This window comes from Nelumbo lutea, chromosome 1, assembly GCF_056320005.1.
Source record: "Nelumbo lutea isolate HS-2025 chromosome 1, American lotus-T2T, whole genome shotgun sequence".
NCBI classification, from domain to species: Eukaryota; Viridiplantae; Streptophyta; class Magnoliopsida; order Proteales; family Nelumbonaceae; genus Nelumbo; species Nelumbo lutea.
This window is the reverse complement of record NC_142684.1, coordinates 31,920,668-31,939,346: the sequence shown is the minus strand read 5'-3', so window position 1 is coordinate 31,939,346 and position 18,679 is coordinate 31,920,668. Positions and strand designations below refer to the sequence as shown.

General features: G+C 35.0%; 1 protein-coding gene across 1 annotated transcript; it reads right to left on the bottom strand.

Moving 5' to 3' along the window:
• Positions 1-8,855: 8,855 nt before the first annotated feature.
• LOC148874174 (uncharacterized) lies at positions 8,856-10,500 on the bottom strand. Its single transcript, XM_088966900.1, has 2 exons — positions 9,625-10,500; positions 8,856-9,343 (listed from the first exon to the last, which is right to left on the bottom strand). The coding sequence occupies exons 1-2, from the start codon at positions 10,267-10,269 to the stop codon at positions 9,257-9,259; spliced, it is 732 nt and encodes a 243-aa protein (XP_088823026.1). The 5' UTR covers positions 10,270-10,500; the 3' UTR covers positions 8,856-9,256.
• Between the last annotated feature and the right edge of the window lie 8,179 nt (positions 10,501-18,679).

Genomic DNA, 18,679 nt, shown 5'->3' with positions numbered 1-18,679 from the left:
TGGATTAACCAATTTTATTCAGATGTTTAAATTGCTTAGCCACCACTTAGATGAAAGAATGGTTTAAATTGCTTAGTCATTTTATTAAATGCCAAAAATACCCCAAAAAATTCTCCCAAATTGCCAACTTCAACTTGAGACACTTGCAGCTTGTTCAAGTGTCTCAAATTGAAGTTGACAATTTGGGAGGCTTAATAACATTGCATTCAAGTTGAAAAACTGAACTAGCAGATCAGAGGCAGACTCCAAAGTGTGATTACCATGTTAGTTGGATCTTTGTTTTATAAATTTTATATTTTAGTATTTATTAAAATAACTGGTTCTACTCAAACCCCCTTTCAATTTGTTGGCTTTGATGAGTTCCAATCCCAATCACATTATGATAACACTGATGTCAGAATTGGTGTTAGCACTATTGAATATTACAACCAAAATGATGCTAGTGTCCTAGTGATTCTAACGCACCAAATAAAAAACAAATCAGCAATTGTTGGGAAAATCTTTACACTCAAAAAATTAGCAAGAAAGAGATTGAGACCTAAGAGCAATATGCAGTGGTGGCACTGGCCATTTAAGAAGACATATTCTAAAATATATTAAACAAACTCAAAATGAATCAATCCAAACCCAATTGATTTTGGGTCCAAATCATATACTAATTTTCATTATTCCCTAGACAAAATGAAACAAGCATTAGCTAGGTATATAGAACATGTTGAACAACCATTTATATTTTCCAAATATGCTAGATTTGAAAAAATTGCACAAACATCAATAAATCCTACATAAAGAAAAGCTTTTAGGAATACAAAAAATTTTTGAATTATATAAACAATTTTTTTTTTTGGGAAATCTTTCTTCTAAAATTGTTCTTGCGTTAGATATTTGGTCTTCTAGGTATAATATTAGTTGTATATTTGTGCAACTAATCATTTTATTGACAACACATGAGTTTTACATAAAAGAATTGTAAGTTTTACATGATTAGAATGGCCACATATACTGGCCCAGCTATTGTAACTATTATTTTAAATACTATACATAATTATGGTATAGAAAATAATTTATTTTTTCAATTACTTCAGATAATGCTAGTAATAACGGTCTAGCTATAAGTATTTTAAAATATCAATTAAAACATATTTTAGAAGGAAATTTATTAGATGTTCTTTCCATATTTTAAATTTATGTGTACAAATATGGATTAGACATTATTTTGCAATATATTCAAAAAATTAGAAATTGTATTTTATATATAAGATCTTCAAGTATAAGAAAATAGGATTTAAAAAGTTATATTATCAATAAGGAAAGAATTATAAAATTTTCCGTTAGATGTCCAACATAGATGGAATTCCACTTATATTATGTTAAAAAACACTATACCACATTGAAAAGATATAACAAACTTTTATAATGTAAGAATTCCAAAGAATATAATAATTGATTTTGATTGGGGTGAAGGAATTTGTAGAAAATATTTTTTACAAATGACTGTACAAAATTTTTCTGGTACTTATTATCTAATTTCATTTATTTCAATTAATCACTTATATGTAATTAGTGGGTGTTTTGCAAAACATAGAAAAGAAGAATATTTTGAAAATATTATTGAAGAAATGGAATCAACATTAAAAATATTGGAACATATTTCTTTTTTTTATTTTAATAAAACCATGCAGTGCTACACAAGTCGGGGATTAGCACAACCCCACAAGTCGCTCCAGCAAATAAAGTCTAATTCTAGAGGGAAATTACAAAGATTTAAAGATATACAACCATTAAGAACTAAATAAGCTTCATTAGCAAGCCAGTCTGCTGCCTGATTAGCTTCTATGTAGACATGTCTATACCACACACCATGCACCAGCTGGTCCTTGATCCACAAGCAATCTTGCACAATATTCCTAAGATTCCAAGGATGGGTGACTTGGCCATTAAGATAAGAAATGATGAACTTCAAGTCCCTTTCAATAATAATCGTTTGATCTCTAAGTTGCAGCCAGATTATGTGCCTCCCACACAGCCCATGTTTTCACAACATTGATGGTAGAGATGCCAAGAGTGTAGCCTTTGAAGTCCATTGTTCTAACATGGTGATTCCTAGCAATCGTAGCCACCGAACACGTCCCATTGCTTGAGCAAGATGCATCAAAATTCATTTTGATCAATCCAGGATCGGGGGGAAGCCATGTAAAACCTATCCACTTTTTCCTTTCTCCTAAAGTTCCCGGGTCTTGCAAAGTATCAAAAAACTCAACCAAATTCTTTGAAATTTTTTTCCACAACGAATTGAGGAGGGGCTGAGTTATTGAAAAAAGTTTTCTGATGTCAATTTTTCCAAATTTGCCAAAGGATATTAATACACTTTTCCATCATATTGATTTTACTTTTCAAATCTGTCTCATATAAAATTGACCACTATGCCATTAAATCCGGATCTAACTCATTGGGGCCCAACACACTCTGGTTTACAACAACCCAAACCTGTTTAGCCACCTCACACATCTCTTAAAGACATGGTCTAAATCTTCCTCTTCCCCGCAAAAACTACAATCTCCATCTATATTTAAACCCCTAGCCCTCATTAGGATTTTTGAAGGGAGATTGTTTTTCAGTAGTAAGAAAAGAAAGACCTTGAGCTTAGGATGGCATTTCAAGTTCCATACGAGAGCTCTCCGGTTGACACTATTTTCTCTATTGGAAGACAAACTGCATTTCAATTTATAAGCTAACTTCAACGAAAATTCACCACTTGAATTCAATCTCCATATCAATTTGTCATCAACTTCTCCTGATGGAATGGAAATAGATTTTATCTTGTTCCATACAATAATAGGGACAAGTCTATGGATTTTATCCTCCCTCTAGTCACTCACACACAGATTATCTGACTCACCCTGGCTTATACTTAAACTTTCAGCAATAGATGTAATGCTACTCAATCCGAGGTGGTGCACAAACTGAGGAGAGCAATCAGATAGTCCTTACTGGTAGGGGGGTGAGCTACAAGGATAAGGTCGTGCTTCAAGACTTGTGATCAAGGAAACTGGGTGGCCACGTGTCTCACAAGGCCAGCTCAGCCATGAACCGAATAAGATGAATCATCCATCCATCTATCATTCCAAAAGTTAATGGATTTACCATTCCCAACTTCCCAAGAAATCCATCCATCTATCACTGATGATACCCCTCCAAGCCCAAGAAATCCTCTTATTACTTTTTGCACTCCATAAATTCTCCTTTCTCAAATACTTTACCTAACCACTTTGACCCATAGATTACTATCCTCATTAAGGACTTTCTGTCCTAGCTTAGCCAAGTTGGTTTCATTAACCCATTAATAAAGATTCAAAAGAATCGATCAAAATTAAGATACAATATTAGATCTAGGATCAAAATAGGTGTAAATATAATACATAATTCATATAATGAAAATATGCAAATAGATAATGGTAAACAAAAAGAAAAAAAAAATAAAAAAATATATTATTTGATATGCATAATATTTATGAATCTAGAATTTAAAAAAACAAAAATAAACTAGTTTAGTGCTATCAACTGAACCTAGTAGTAATAGTAGCAGCAGTAGTAGCAATAGCAGTAGCAGCAACAACAACAGCAATAGTAGTAGTACTAGTAGTAGTAGTAGTAGTAGTAGTAGTAATAGTATGACATCAAGTATAGTTGAGGTGTGGGTCTTTAATAAGTAGAGGCATTGCTTCTTCATTTTGTTTTTCTTCTACCTCAAGTTCATCAATAAACTAAATTTTTATTTGCAAAATAATTTTTTTACCTTTCTCACATTAGAGGAAATAGATAATTTTAATATTTAGCTTGGTGGAAAACACAGGAAAATACTTATCTTGCGTTTGTTGTCATGGCACATGATCTAACCCCTTCAATGTCCTTAATAGCATCATAATCTTGTTCTAGTATAGGAACCAAAGTGGTTTGATGAGAACATGAACCAAATGATAGATGAAACATTAGAGATGTGTACTTGTCTAAAAAAATTGGTTAAATGAAGAAGATAAGTTGCAAGATAAAGGGGGACATGGCACATCATCCAATCTATCACTAGAAGATCAAAGTGGAACTTGGAATTGAAGAAAATTTTTGAGATTATTGTAAATCTTGATTTTTTTATTTTATTTGTAATTTGTAAGTTATTTGTATTTTTTTTCATTTCCATTGTATTTTTTCAATTTACTAAAGTATTTTTATAATGTTATTGTAATTTTTTTTTTCAATTTCATTTAATCATTTTATTGTGTGAATTGATTATTCATATGGAATAAAATTATAAGATGTTTTTTTTTCAAATTGTTCTTGCAATGTTGCAATCTTTCAATTTTATTGTAATTTTTTTTTTATTATTTTTTCAAATTTTCTTAAAAAATGCGTTGGTCCATAGCTCGGCTTAATTAGGCTAGCTGGCTAGGCTCAATCTAGCCCATAGCCTATTGGGCTTAAAGCCTTGGGCCGTGCTAGGCTTCCCTCTTGACAAATTCATGCCAATCAGGCATGGCCCCGACATGACGTGAAGATAGAAAGAGTTTTGACCAATCAAAACCCACCCATGAATTTTGATAAAAAAAAAACCCTTATTTTCTATCACATTTATGATTCCACTTTATTGGTCAGTTGTTTTTCAGATATAATATCGGTGGCACCCATATTTTTTTTTATCATATTCAAGTTTTACTTGACATATCTTAATGCATCTCTTGAAATTACCCTCCTCCTTTTCCTGGTCGTTATGAAGATGATGCTTTAAACCTTGTCAATAACCTACGTGGATCCTAGAGATTATATGGCATTGTTATTTACTCTTCTTTCTTTCTCTTTTGGGGGAGAGAGCATCACAAATTCGAACTAGTGAAGGTGCACCAGGTTATAAGAATAGGTTAGGCTTGAAGGTCGTACTGGTATGCATTCTCTACATATTAAATATCAAAAGTAAATACATATGAATTACAAAACTTATTAAGAATGACTATTAAAAACCAAACTACATAAGTAAGAGGGAATGTCACCCATAAAAAGGGTTAATTGTTAAAACCTCGCTTGAAGTTTGGTAATTGCAATCGCTTCCCTTAAACTTTCTGACACAGTTGCAAGTAGATCACCTCTATTAAATCCTCTAATAAGAGGCACAAAAATGTCCAAAACCCCCATGTAGTTACTATTGAAGCTGTTTTTAGAGAAAAGCATATACAAACTTTATAAACAAAAAAAAAAAAGAAAGAGAATTTAAAGTTGCAGATTTGCCATTAAGGCTCAGTTTGGAAGGAGTACAAATACAAATATGTAGAGTGCAAATACAAACAAAATAATACAAAATTTAAGGTTTTGTGCTCTATAAATTCATATTTGTACTCCTTCCAAACTGAGCCTTGGAAAGAGTACAAATGCAAATGTGTACAGTACAAATACATAAAAGTCATACAAAATACAAGATTTTGCATTCTACATATTTGTATTTGTACTCCTTCCAAATGGAGTCTAAATGATTGATATGAAGGCAAATTTAGAAAATAAATCAATTTCAGAAAAGAGATTGAAAGAGTTTGGGCTAGAGATTCATATGAAGAGAAAAGTAGGAAAATAAACATTTTGGTCAAAAGTTACTATATGAGTATTTTGGACATTTTCGTAACTCTCTTTAGAGGATTTTAATTGCAACTCTGCTAGAAAGCTCAAGGGAGATAACTGTAATTACCAAATTTCAAGGGAGTTTCAGCAATTTACTCTAAGGGGGGTTCTTTTTTCGGATTTTGAGAGAGAGGAAAGTTGGCCAATGGGATTTTGGTTCCCATTAATCAAGAATCACATATTCTTTTTTTAGATTTATGTGGGGATTAGGGAAAGTTTATTTTCCTACGTACCACTTACCTAGGTAAGTGATACCCATCTCCTAGGTAGGTAAATAACTTTTTCACCTAGGGGGAAAGTTTCCAATACTTGAATAGGACAAAAATGCCCATTTTAATTTTTATGGCTAAAATGTCTAATGCCTTATTTACATGAAAAATAAAAGAACATGGGTAAATGCACTTACCCGGATAAGTGTTTCCCAATAAAAACTTACCTAGGTAAACTGTATTTACTTGGGTAAATAACTCACTAAAGCTCAATTTTGAAAGGTTGCAAATATAAATATGTACAACACAAATACATACAAAATAATATAAAATATAAAATTTTACACTATATATTTATATTTGTATTCTTTCCGAATTGAGCAAATAAAACATAAATACATATTACAAATTAGATATGATAGAAGAGATGGTCATTTGGCGTCCACTTGATCCTTGAATATATATGGCTTCGCAGGTCAAACCTACACGATAAAACTACACATGTAGACATCAGTCACAGATTCAATGGAAGTGCACAACAAATGTAGTAGATCCGGACTCATATATAGTATTTACTTTTGTTGGAAGAATGGATTCAATTACACCTGAGGAGCAATAACCATTATAAAGATGTTGGAAAATTGATGTTGCTGCTGGAGTGGTGGTGGAAGGCTGTTTGGTTTTGTGGGTGTTTATTGAAAAAACATTGTTACATCAGTATTACATAGGTATCGGTGTTTATTGCATATAAAATCACTGTTTGGTTTTATTGTTTATCACATGGTTTTTAAAATTGGCCCGGTGATTGAACCGGTTAGGGGTTCGATTACCGAGTCAAATGGTCCAACCATTCAAACCGAATGTATGGCCCATTCTAATAAAAAAATAAAAAATAAATAAATAAATAATAAAAAATGGTCAAAACCGTTCGAACAATTAACTGCCCAATTCAGAAGTCTACTAATCAAAATCAACGGTTTGAAGGGGAAATCTGGTTTTTGAGGAAAATGGAACCGGTTCCTGATTTTTCCAGTCCGTCTTGTCCAATCCAATTTTAAAAACCATGGTTTATCAAATAAACAATAGAAAACTAAAACCCTTTGATTTATCTATATGGGGCATTTGGGAAAATGTCAAGTTCATATTTCCCCCAATGCCTGATTTGACGCTGAGGTCAAAAACAACTTTATGGAGTGTTACACGAAATGCCCAAAACGTCCAACTAAATAAAAAAAAAAAAAAAGCAAAAAAATGCTTAAAGTACCATTTTTCAGAAAAAGGTTTACGCCTCTCAGAAAACTACCACAAAACCAAACATACGCAATCAATATATAGGTCAACCTTAATCAAGTTTCAGGATGAGGTGAACCCGTTTTAAGTCTGACAGTTGGTGTCTTGGTTTTGAAAATCGGATTAGATCTGATGGTTGGACCGGTTGATTCAGGAACGGTTATGAATTTGGGACCAGTTTTGAACCTCAAAACTGTATAATTGGGATTCGGACTGAACGATCAGATCATTTGACCTAGTTGACTCAGGAACGGTCATGAGTTTGGGACCAGTTTTGGACCTAAAAACTGTCCAATCGGGATTCGGACTGAATGATCAGATTATTTGACCGGGAAACTAGTCGTCAAATCAGTTCTTTTCCGGTACCATTTACGAAACCTTGATTCGTATTATATAGCATTTAAATATTTGTAAATTTAGACATGATTGAGTATAGCTGTATTATATAAAAATAGGGTCAGATTTGATACGCAATTATTCTCAGATCGTGTAACCCCGTTTTTTTTTCTTATTTGTAGAATTCTGATTTTTTATGCAGATCTATAACATTTTAAAATATCAATTACCTCCACCTTATGCATCAATGCCTGCCCGTGAATTAGCATCAATTTCAGCCGGTATCTACCCCAGCTATACTTTGTGCTTATGAATTCTGACCCTGTGCTAAACCGTCCTACACACCTCCTACAGCCCATTCCAGCTGTGTATTGGAAAGATCTCACCATGATAAATACGAGAAAATATGGAAGATGTTCTCAATGCATGATGAGATGTACATGTAAAAGTAGAACCTCTATGGAGTGCCAATCTGACCTCCCTTTATGACTTTCTGGTTCTATGTTTTAGTTCCAACTTCCAATTAATAATTGGTTCGGGGCTAATTCTTGCTGCTTAAGACCTTAAACTATTATTTAGTTAATAATATATAAAAATCTCATCTTTTATAATTTTTGTTATATTTAATGTTTAATATGGTAAATTTCATAACTAGTATATAAAACAATTATGATTAAAAATAACATTTTATCAACCGTTAAATATTTTACTTCAGTTTTATTAAGATTATATTGTCAAAATGAGATTTTAGTAAGTAATTCTAGATACCGAGTATAATCTGGTCTATTGGGTTGTGTTTGATTTGAAGGAAAAGGTTTTCCTTCCTTTTCCTACCTTTTCCTTCTTTTCTCTACTTTTTTTTTCAAACCAAACATACCATTGGGTCAGACCCGATTGTGACGATTAATAATTGGTCCGGTTCCAAATATCAGATTGTCCAGATTACAATTTGGAGTAGCCCTGTCACGAACCAGATCCAACCCATTGACAGCTTTAAAGATCTTACATTCCGAATGGTCGGACCAACCGACCCACAAGGCACAAGCCACAACCCAGTTGTACAACCTGGTCAGACACTCAGACCAGGTTGGGCATTTCCATAATTCCATTGGTGGTGATGACGAGTGAATAGGTGCTTTTCCATTCAAGTATTGTATTGATAACAATAGGTTCCGCTCAATGTGGAAAATGCCCGATCAGAGTTGGGAAGAAATTTATAATCCGACCAATCTTCTACCATTTAAGCGTCTTTGAGAGTAACACCATTAGAAGAAAACATGATTCTGTAGTTCGTTTCATAGAAGAAAACTTCACAAGGAATAGAAGAGGAAAAAAAAAACAAGAGACTGTTATCTCCAGACATTAATTATTAATTTATGCAGACTGATCTCATTCCCTTTAAAAAAAAACAGTGTTCAATAAAGATCCAGTAATGGAAAGGAATGAATTAGAATCAACTCTTGGCTACCACAGCAATAGTACATACCAGGATAGAAAGTAATAAGCTCTGCTCTACTCAATTCTCTCCATTCACAATCAAAACAATGAAAATTGGCATTTGATTGTAAACAAAATTTTTCCATACAGAGGAGTGAATGCAATTGGGTAAGGTTTTTCTTTCTCTTTCTCCATCTTCTCTCAATGGGGTTTCCTCCCTCTCCAAAATAAACCAAATTCCTTGTCTGGAGTGTGAGTCCAGGTTGTATAGATTCAGGATTTCCCAGTTAAATAAAATGGGACACCAGGAGAACAGGAGTTCTCTTTCAGACGCTCACGCTATCCGCTCCACATTGCTTGTATGTCAGTGACTGTTTTCTTGGACTTATCACTATTGCACAATCCACAGCAACCTGTCACCACAAACCCATTCATATTTCATTTATATTTTACTGAGAAAACAGATAACAGAACCTTGCAAGCATCTCAATGGCGGAGCTAAAACAAAATGACAAAACCAGACAAGAACTTAAAAACCCTATTGCACTTTCTGCAACCGGGTACATGAAGGAGCATGTTAGCAAAGAATTAGACCAGTAGCAAAGTAGCAACGGGGAATGTGGTCACTTTAGCACAGAGAAAAGAAGATTGAGGATAAGAGCTAAAATATAGAGGGTAGCTACTAAGGGCTAACCTGAACCCTGGGAGAATTGAAATCTAAAATTCGGATCTTCGCCCCAACATCACCAGTAATCCTGAGCTCCACGCGATCATTGAGAGAAGCATCTTTAACCAAATCAGCGGCGTCTCCCTCAGTCAAGTAGACTCTGTCCACACCAACGGTGGTCTCCACTTGCCTGACACTGTGTGCCGGCTGATAAAATCCCGGCACCGCCGCCAAGCCGAGTGGAACCCCTCTGTACATCACGTAGAACCTCGACTCGCTATACTTGATACTCACCTTGTTCGGGTTCACCGCCGTGAACAGCATTCTTATGCTAAGCGACAGCGACGCCGCCGTCGTTGTCGGCGACGGGCCGGCCGTGACGCCCACGTACTGGACGGCTACCTGCTCGAGGTTGAACTGGGGCTTCTTGGGTTTCACCGCGAGGATGATTATAAGGACCACGGCGAGGACGAGGAGAGCTAAGAAGGTCATGAGCAAGAAGAGGCAGCAACAGCAGCCCTTGAGGGAGGCGGCCGAGGAAGAGGAGCTGGGATAGTGGTAGAAGTCGTCTTGGTGGTGGCGCCGCTGCTGGGTATGGTGAAGGTGGTGGTTCTGCGACGGGCCCGGTGGATGTGAGGCGTTCTCACAGTTCATGTTAATCCTGGTCGCCATGTTATGCTACTCTGCGCAGGCTGAGCTTGTTGAAGAGTTGAACCTTCTCAGCAAAATAAACAAATTGATATATGTACACGCCCTTCCTCTTCTCTCCTTCTTCACAGAAAATGGAGAGAAGAAGAAGAAGAAAATGGAGAGAAGAAGAAGAAAATGATTTGTAGATTTTGAGGTCTGTTTTTCCTGCTTTTTCTACCATGAAAAATCTCTTTTTCCTGCTCTCATTAGTATATTAAAATAACTAAAAGAGGGGTAATTATTGAGTACTTTTGGCTTCATTGCCCTTACAATCAAGACCATAAAATTATTGTGGGGCTCACTGGTTTTATGGCATACAATCGATTGCTTTCTGTCTCTCACTCTCTCTTCCATTCATAAAAGGGTTGTCTCTAATCTGCGCCGTACGTAGAGGTGGATCATGGATGTTAGTGAGACGCACTGAGGTGGAGTCCGGATAACCTGCCAACGCAAGGCGTTCCAACCCTCTATCAACATGATTTTACATCACACGGCGGATCCCACTTTTATAGTGGGTTGCAGTTTTATAGTGAAATATGGGAACGGGATTTGCTTCTCACACATGGGCGCCTCATGTGAGATCGGTGTGAGGCGCCCGGAGGAGGGCTTCGGTCTCTCCTCTCAAATATGCAGTATCAGATCAAATTGCTCGTGTTGGTTTTGTTTGGCTGTCTTCTTGCTTTTAACCTTTTGGGGTTTTGGCGGTTTCGGTGGTGTTTTGGGAAAAGATAAAAATGAAAAGAGGAGCAAATGTGGGAATGTGGCGCGCGTTATTGCATTAAAATGCCACCAACTTTCAGAGTTGGAATATTCTAATTGCTAAATCCACATGGACCAAGGATAATGCTACTCCTAAGGCTATTGGTGTGAGGAGTAGATCCGGACTCCCCGTACTATGTATTATGATATTTTTTATTATAATTATAAAGCTATTTGTACTATGGTGTCCCACTAAGTTTTTATTTGCGATAAAGACCACCTAAAGTTTCACTGTGACAGATGCTGCTCCCCTCTATTAGAATTTCATCAATTAACTTCAAAAAAGATTTTTATTCAGCTTTTTATTTTTTTTAAACCTCAAACTAATGTTTTCTTATTTATTTGAATTATGTATGATTTGACTACTTTTCTAAATACAATATTGAAGTTCTCTCATTTGCTCTAATACATCCTTAGTTAGATTAAATATTTAAATGGAATGGCTTAGAGGTTTCTTTCTGAATATATAAATTTAAGGTTTCATTATTTGGTTTCTCTTAATTTAGAGAAATGAGTGGATAGTTTTTTTTTCTATTTTAAGATGAAGAGAGGCATTCATGCCAATGATATGAAACAAGAATTTAAAGAAACTTGTTTTTCTATGTCATTGAAATGATTCTTGATATTTTAACTAGTTTCATTTGGAGAAAATAGAGGTAGTTTTAGGTCAATTAAGGTTTAAGAGAAAAAGGTGAGAAAAGAAAATAAGAAAAGTTTATGTGGATATTTTGGTAATTTAACACATTCCCATTACTTGACTTAATGACCAAGAGGTGTCACAAAGTGAAAGTTCAAGGGGTCATTATCATAAATGAAATTTCAAAAGGGTAATTGTCACTAATTGTCACAAAGTGAAAGTTCAGGGGGGTCATTATCATACCTGTAGGTCTCATTACCGTAGCATTAGACTCGATAGTAGTTTATGCATCAAAGGAAATAATCACTAGGCATCGATGCTGTAGATACAACACTTCTGATGTATGGGTTGGAAGCACCATTTTCTAGGAAAACAGTGCCTTTTTTTTTTTTTGAAAACGTTGCTGTCAGGTAGGACATTTCTTGGAGCAACAACAGTAACACATTCTGTTTGGTACTAGTGCTCCATATCTATTTTCAGCACTGATACTCATTATAGGAATTCCACGTCACTGCCACACCATATCCTCGTTGACAGCAACAAGCTCCAATCTAAAAAAACGTTGAATTCGGCATTGATCTAAACCACGCCTTCTCGATTTCCAAGACATGCTTGGAGCACCTTTTTTTTATGAAAAAACGGTTCCAAACATATTGACATTTCCTGGAGCACCATTTTTTCCAATATGGTGTTGATGTGTCACCGTTTTCTGGAGCAACAGCTTCGATGCCAAACAAACGCTAGGCGGCAGCCTTGAAGCAACAACTTCACTAGTTCAGTTTTCTTTGAACTAGTGAAGTTGGTTTCTTCTCCTTATCATTAGTTTTCTTTGAACTTTTCTAATTTTCTATATTTTTCCTATAGTCTACCGCTGCATGCCCTATTTTGTAACAAGTCTCACAATAGTGTGGTAGGTTTTCATAAACCACTTTTGCCAAAAACTTTCCTTTCCAAATCTGATCCAAACTCTATGGGGGCAGGGGTTCAAGAAATCTACTTCGATGCAAGCCCTAGCCTCCATAGTCTTTGAGAGCGTGACAGTGGTTTGATCAAACTTTAGTACCAGGTCGATTGCACGTGCAATCAATCCAAGTAGTCCCTCTACATAAAAGTTCATCGGTAGGAATGGGAAATTGATCTAGAGATTAGAATGATGAAAAGTTCCTAGCCTAGTTCGAAATCAAAAACCCACTTGAATAGTCTAATGATAAAACATCAAACTTTGAAACCTCTATTAGCCATACCTTAGCTATGTTTGTTTGAAGGAAAAGGTAAGAAAAGGAAGGGAAATGTAAGGAAACCTATACAAAATTTGTAACGGTTTCCTTACATTTCCCTACTTTTCCCTTCAAATCAAACATAGCTTAAGATAATCTTCCTCCTATACAAAACAAATTAGAATATGCTTGGAGTCTAAGGCAATAACCTAGATTTCGCTCTTTGATGCAAAAGATTTGCAGATAAAATCTTTGAACTCCAGAAGAGAATATCAGTTATGCATACATTTAGGGGTGAGTATGGGTCGGTTCGTTTTGGTCCCATGGCAGAACCTGGAACCTACCTTGTAGGGGTCAGTTCTAGGTTTTTGGAATCAGAACCTACCCTGTGAAAGTTAGTTCTAGGGTCAGTTCCAAGGTCTACCCATGGGACTTGTTCTTTCTTTACTCCCCTTTCAAAAAAGAAAAAGAAAAGAAACATTTTCTTTAAAAACTTGATTTTTCAATAAATGTAATATATAGTTTAAAAATTATATTATCTTTATTGATTAAATTGAATAATTTAGTGCGTAGATTATCATTATATAGTTCAAAACTTATAATTTAAATTTAAATTTTGTAAATATTACCTTTTATATTACTTATTGTACACATTCAAATATTAAAATGAAAACAAATGATCAAATAACTTAAGACTTAAGTAGCTCAATGGTCAAGTGAGACCATGGCCTCTGTAACTATGAGTGCTTGGGTTTATGGGTGTCAATCAAGGTTTTGGATGGGATCCAATCCAATCCAAAACCTTATCAAATCGGATTTGGATGGTTCATTATAATTATTGGATTAGGCCAATCCAAAATAAATATGTATATATTCTCATTAGTCTAAATTGGACTTAAACCAAATTCCCAATAATTTGATCATGAGGCCAAACCGAATTTGAAACCAATCAAAACTGAACCAACAAAAAATCCCTTTTATGAAAGCACTTTTAAGAAAATACTATTACAAAAGCACTTTTGTAAAAGTACAAAAACACTTATAAAGTACTTTTATGAAATCACTTTTACAAAAAAACTTACGGAAGTATTTTTATAAAAGCACTTTTACAAAAGTACTATAAAAGTGATTTTACGAAAGCACTTTTATAAAAGAACTTATATGAAAGAACTTTTACGGAAATACTTTTGCGAAAGTACTTTTGTAAAAGCACTTATATGAAAGTACTTTTATAAAAGTATTTTTACAAAAACATTTTTACAAAAACGCTTACCGAAGCACTTTTGTAAAAGCACCTTTTTGAAAGTACTTTTACAAAAGCATTTATACGTATGTACTTGTATAAAAGCACTTCTACATAAGTACTTTTATAAAAGTACTTTTATGAAGTACTTTCATAAAATTGCTTTTTCAATACCAAAAGGGTATATTTTTGTAATTTTCATATTTTTTTCATTTTAATATATTTTTGTAATTCTTTATATGTTCTGGCTTTTTATACAATTTTTTATATTTCATTTGGTTTGGATTGAATCCAGTCTAGTCTATTTACATTTTAATGGATTGGATTGGATTTGGTTTATATTGGATTTGGATTGGATTGAGTCTAGTCCATTTGCAAGTGAACTTACAATGGACTGGATCGGGTTGGACCAAATCCAATCCAATTGACACCTCTACTTGGGTTCAAATATTCACATCCCCAAAAGCATTTTGGGGTTTATTTTAAGGCAAGTCCAATTCCAAGGTAGGTTCCACCAAGGCCAACCAAGGTTGGTTCATCAAGTCGGTTCGGGTAAGGTAAACACTCAGACCCTGAAACTAGCCTAGGTAGGGGTCAGTTCCAAGAATTTGGAGCCAAACCCTACCCTATAACAGATTGGGTAGGGTCAATTCAACACCGATTTGATGTCGGTTTCATTTGGTTCCAAGTAGAACCTACCCATTTGCTCACCCCTACATATAGTTGTCAATCAAAGCCTAACAAAAGAGATCATAGGATTGGCGTAAAACATCTTCAAGGAAAAATATAGCAGGTTCTCTCTACTTGAGAGTAATGTTAACAAGTGGAACCTAGAGCGAAGGTCTAGAAAGAGGTGAGAGCTTTGAGAGGATGGAGGTGAACGTGGACTTCTCCTTATTATGATTCATCATGAGAATAGGAAGGAGGAGAAGGTGCCTAGGGTTTTATGCCATCAAAAGTAGCTTTGTTGGATATCCAACTGGGTACCATTATCAAGTCAAGGATTACAAGCAATGGTTCAGCTATTCCACCTATCCAAAAGTCCAAGAATAATTTGAAACTTTTGGCCTGATTCATTGTTTTGGATAAACACCCATTAACACTTTGTGTCACAAACCCAGCAGATGAGATAGTCTATTTCATCACTTAAACCACCCAAGTTTATTCACTAGTTAAGAACATTTTGATAACAATCTAAATATGGTGTCTCAAACATAATCCTAAAATGTAGTACCAGGGTTAATTTAGCATAAACAAACCACAATACATGAAATAATTGCACTTTTATTCACAATAATAGTCAATTACAAACACCATTGAATATGAAGGCATACACTATCTAAATACTCCCACTTGCATTTAGTTCCAATTATGTACAAACTAAAAACATGTACTCTTTACATGTTTCTCAAACACTTTCTACTAAAGTGGTTTACTTAATGGATCTGTCACATTATCCATTGATGCTACATTTTGAATCATGGCATTCCCACACTTCACAATCTCATTAATGATACGATACTTATGCTCAAAGCACTTAAATTTCAAGTGTGTTATAAGCTCCTCATTGAAACTATTGAAGCTCTATTTGGCGAAAATCCAAAAGGCTAATATGGGCGTTCCAAACGCAAGAATCGTGAATATAACACGAAGCTACTCTTCGTAACTTATTTGAAACATAAGTGGTCGACCAAAGCATCTCAGTTAATGTAGCTCACCCTAATCAGAAACCACAAATCCCTTTCTTTAAATGTCCTTTCTCAAGGGCAATTTGGTGCTAGGCACAACTAAATAGATCTGAATCCAGCTACTTCACATCCAAGACCTCTGGCATCAAATTGTACTAGCTTGGCTAAGTCATATTAGCATCACTCTCAGCCAACAGGAAATGAACAGGTTCTTTGGCAGATTTTGCATGTTCTTATGTCTCATTGGGAAGCAACGAATAAGAAGCTTTTTGACCGTTTGCAGCAATCACCTTGGGATATTATTTGCAGAGAAAAATGTTATTTTTAGAACCTTTCCAACTAAGGGTCCGTTTGGTTTGTAGTTGAAATTGGAATCGAAATCCTCCAAAATCGGAATCGGAATGATCCATTCCCATAGGAATTGATTTTATTCCCAAGGGAGGGGCAAGGAATGGCCATTCCCTCAAATGGGGGAAGCCATTCCAGCACAAGCCATTCTGATTCCGATTCCAGACCCCTATTACTGCAAACCAAAGGACCCTAAATTTATCATATCACCAAAAGTTGGTATGCATTCCTGCAGACCATGAATTGATATACATGCATTGGTTCATATGATCCAGTTACAGGTATTGCAGGACTAGCTTTCATCATCGGACGTTACAACCGCAGATCTTTAGTTGCAGAAGGGAAGCCATATATCGGGCTAGCGGAGGTTATGATGTAGAAATTCGGGCCTTGATCTGCTTTGAATCAGCTTCAGCGACTATTCTATCATAATATAATAGTACTGCCCGATAGTACGAAATTGATAAATCCCACAACATAAAGCAACTGTGATTATTATTATTTTTTTATTCATCTTTTTTGTTCATGTAAATAGGCACCTTAATTAGCTTGCAAAGGTCAAGTAATTCTCTTAAAATTGAATAGTCTCAAATCCTTGTCTCATCTATTTAAGAAAGTTGGGGTTACGTCTTAATGGGCATTCTGGGGACTCCAACTTTCTTGAACAGGAGGCAAAGGATTTGGGACTATTCATTTTTTGTCAACGTTTGAATGATTGATAAAGAGAATTAGATGACCCTCAAAGGGTATTTTTGTCTTTTCCAATGACACTTAACGACTGGTTAATGGCAAGTGCTAGGTTGACGCATTTTAAAAATCCGGGTACTAAATTATCACATTTTAAAGTTTGGGGATCAAAGTGGCACTAGACCCAAAGTACAGGGTGCTAATCTGAAATTTTCCCTAGAATAAACCATATAATTATCAAGAGGTGGTTCTTCTTCTCTTACCATAAGTAGCACAAAGTCCAGAAACAAGCTAAAAAATGAAGCCCACCCATCATTTAACATGTATGCACTTCTTATGAATCAAGCTAACAAAACCAGATCAGTCACTGATCCATCCATGAATACCTAGAGACAAAATCACAAGCAAAAAAGAAAAAGAAAAAGAATAGTATATAAAAATTCAGTATTCAATGAAAAATATACCGGCCAGTGCCGGTATTCAAGGTTACAACATATATAGTAATAACCATCATTCATAGTTCCTCTCGCTAAATGGCGGTATTCAGTATTTATGAAAAATGTATATACTACTCTCAATTGCATCACTTCTGGGTACTCTCACTATGGCCTTCCCCACCAAGTCAAGGAGAAAAGAGAAAATGGTGATCTTACATTACATAACAAAGCCAAAAGATAAGAAAAAACAAACAAAATAATAAAAATAAAATAAAAGGGATTGACGCATCATGTGTATATGTAGATAACTAAAACCTGTTACTCAATCACTTCTCTCTAAAAACTTAAAAAGAAGGAAAAAAGTGTTTCTCAAATACTTTAAAAGGAAAACAAAAACAAAGCAAAAAAGTCACATTATTTCAATCCAATTCCCACAATCAACGCATGCAAATTATTATAAAATAGTGATAGAAATTCTTCACTATTTTTAAGGGAAGTAACAAAGGTTCATGATAAAAAATGCAAAATGATGACAATAATGGGAAAAAAAGAAGAACAGGATATATTTGTAGTAGTGCATGGCCAATGTTGCGAAGGATCAGATCAGTCTTGTTAAACCAAAAAGTCAACAGTTCAAGTCCTAGAACCGGATCAGTCTTGTTAAACCCAAGAGAATCGGATCAATCTAGTTAAACCAAAAAGAATCAACATGCAGATCCAAAAAAGAAAAGAATAGGCAAATACAAAATGCCAACAAATCTAGCAACCTTCCATGGCAAATATTGCAAATGCTCTTGATCATAAAACCACGTAGGTTTAAATTCAGTATCTAACTAATAATCGAACAAGAAACCTATAATATAAGTTCAAACCTAGAAATTGTTGAACTAGGAAATTACTATGAAGCTCAACAAGTTTCACCTAATGAAGTCTAAGTACCACTTAGTGGTGCATGCCTAGGAGTTGGAAGTACACTAAAATGGTTTAGTCACATGCAGAAAAACCCATCTGCAGAACCACTAAGAGGTGATTCATTACATGCATGAGGTCTAGTTTTCATTGAAGTGGACCCGGTTCAAGCAAGGTAGCTGCCTCCATATAATTTGGCTGCTCAACCTCAAAACTATCAAAACAGGTCAGTTTTCATTGAAGTGAACCTAGTTGATCAAACAGATCAGCCTTGTTTCAGTACAGGTTGGTTTTCACCTTTTTTTGTGAAAACACCAAATATCATATCCACCATGATCAGTCTTGGTGAATATGATCAAAACACAAAATATCATATTCACCAAATCAGTCTTGTTTCAGAACATTGGTTTAATCTGTATATCAAACTTTGGATATTATAATGCCAGAAATATAACAACTTCTGCATG

Bases quoted from the DNA above. Each gene is read 5' to 3' on its own strand.
- LOC148874174 (XM_088966900.1), bottom strand. From the start codon at position 10,269: ATGGCGACCAGGATTAACATGAACTGTGAGAACGCCTCACATCCACCG. The intron at 9,344-9,624 runs GTTAGCCCTTAG...TTGTGGTGACAG, and splicing joins TCAATTCTCCCAGGGTTCAG to GTTGCTGTGGATTGTGCAAT.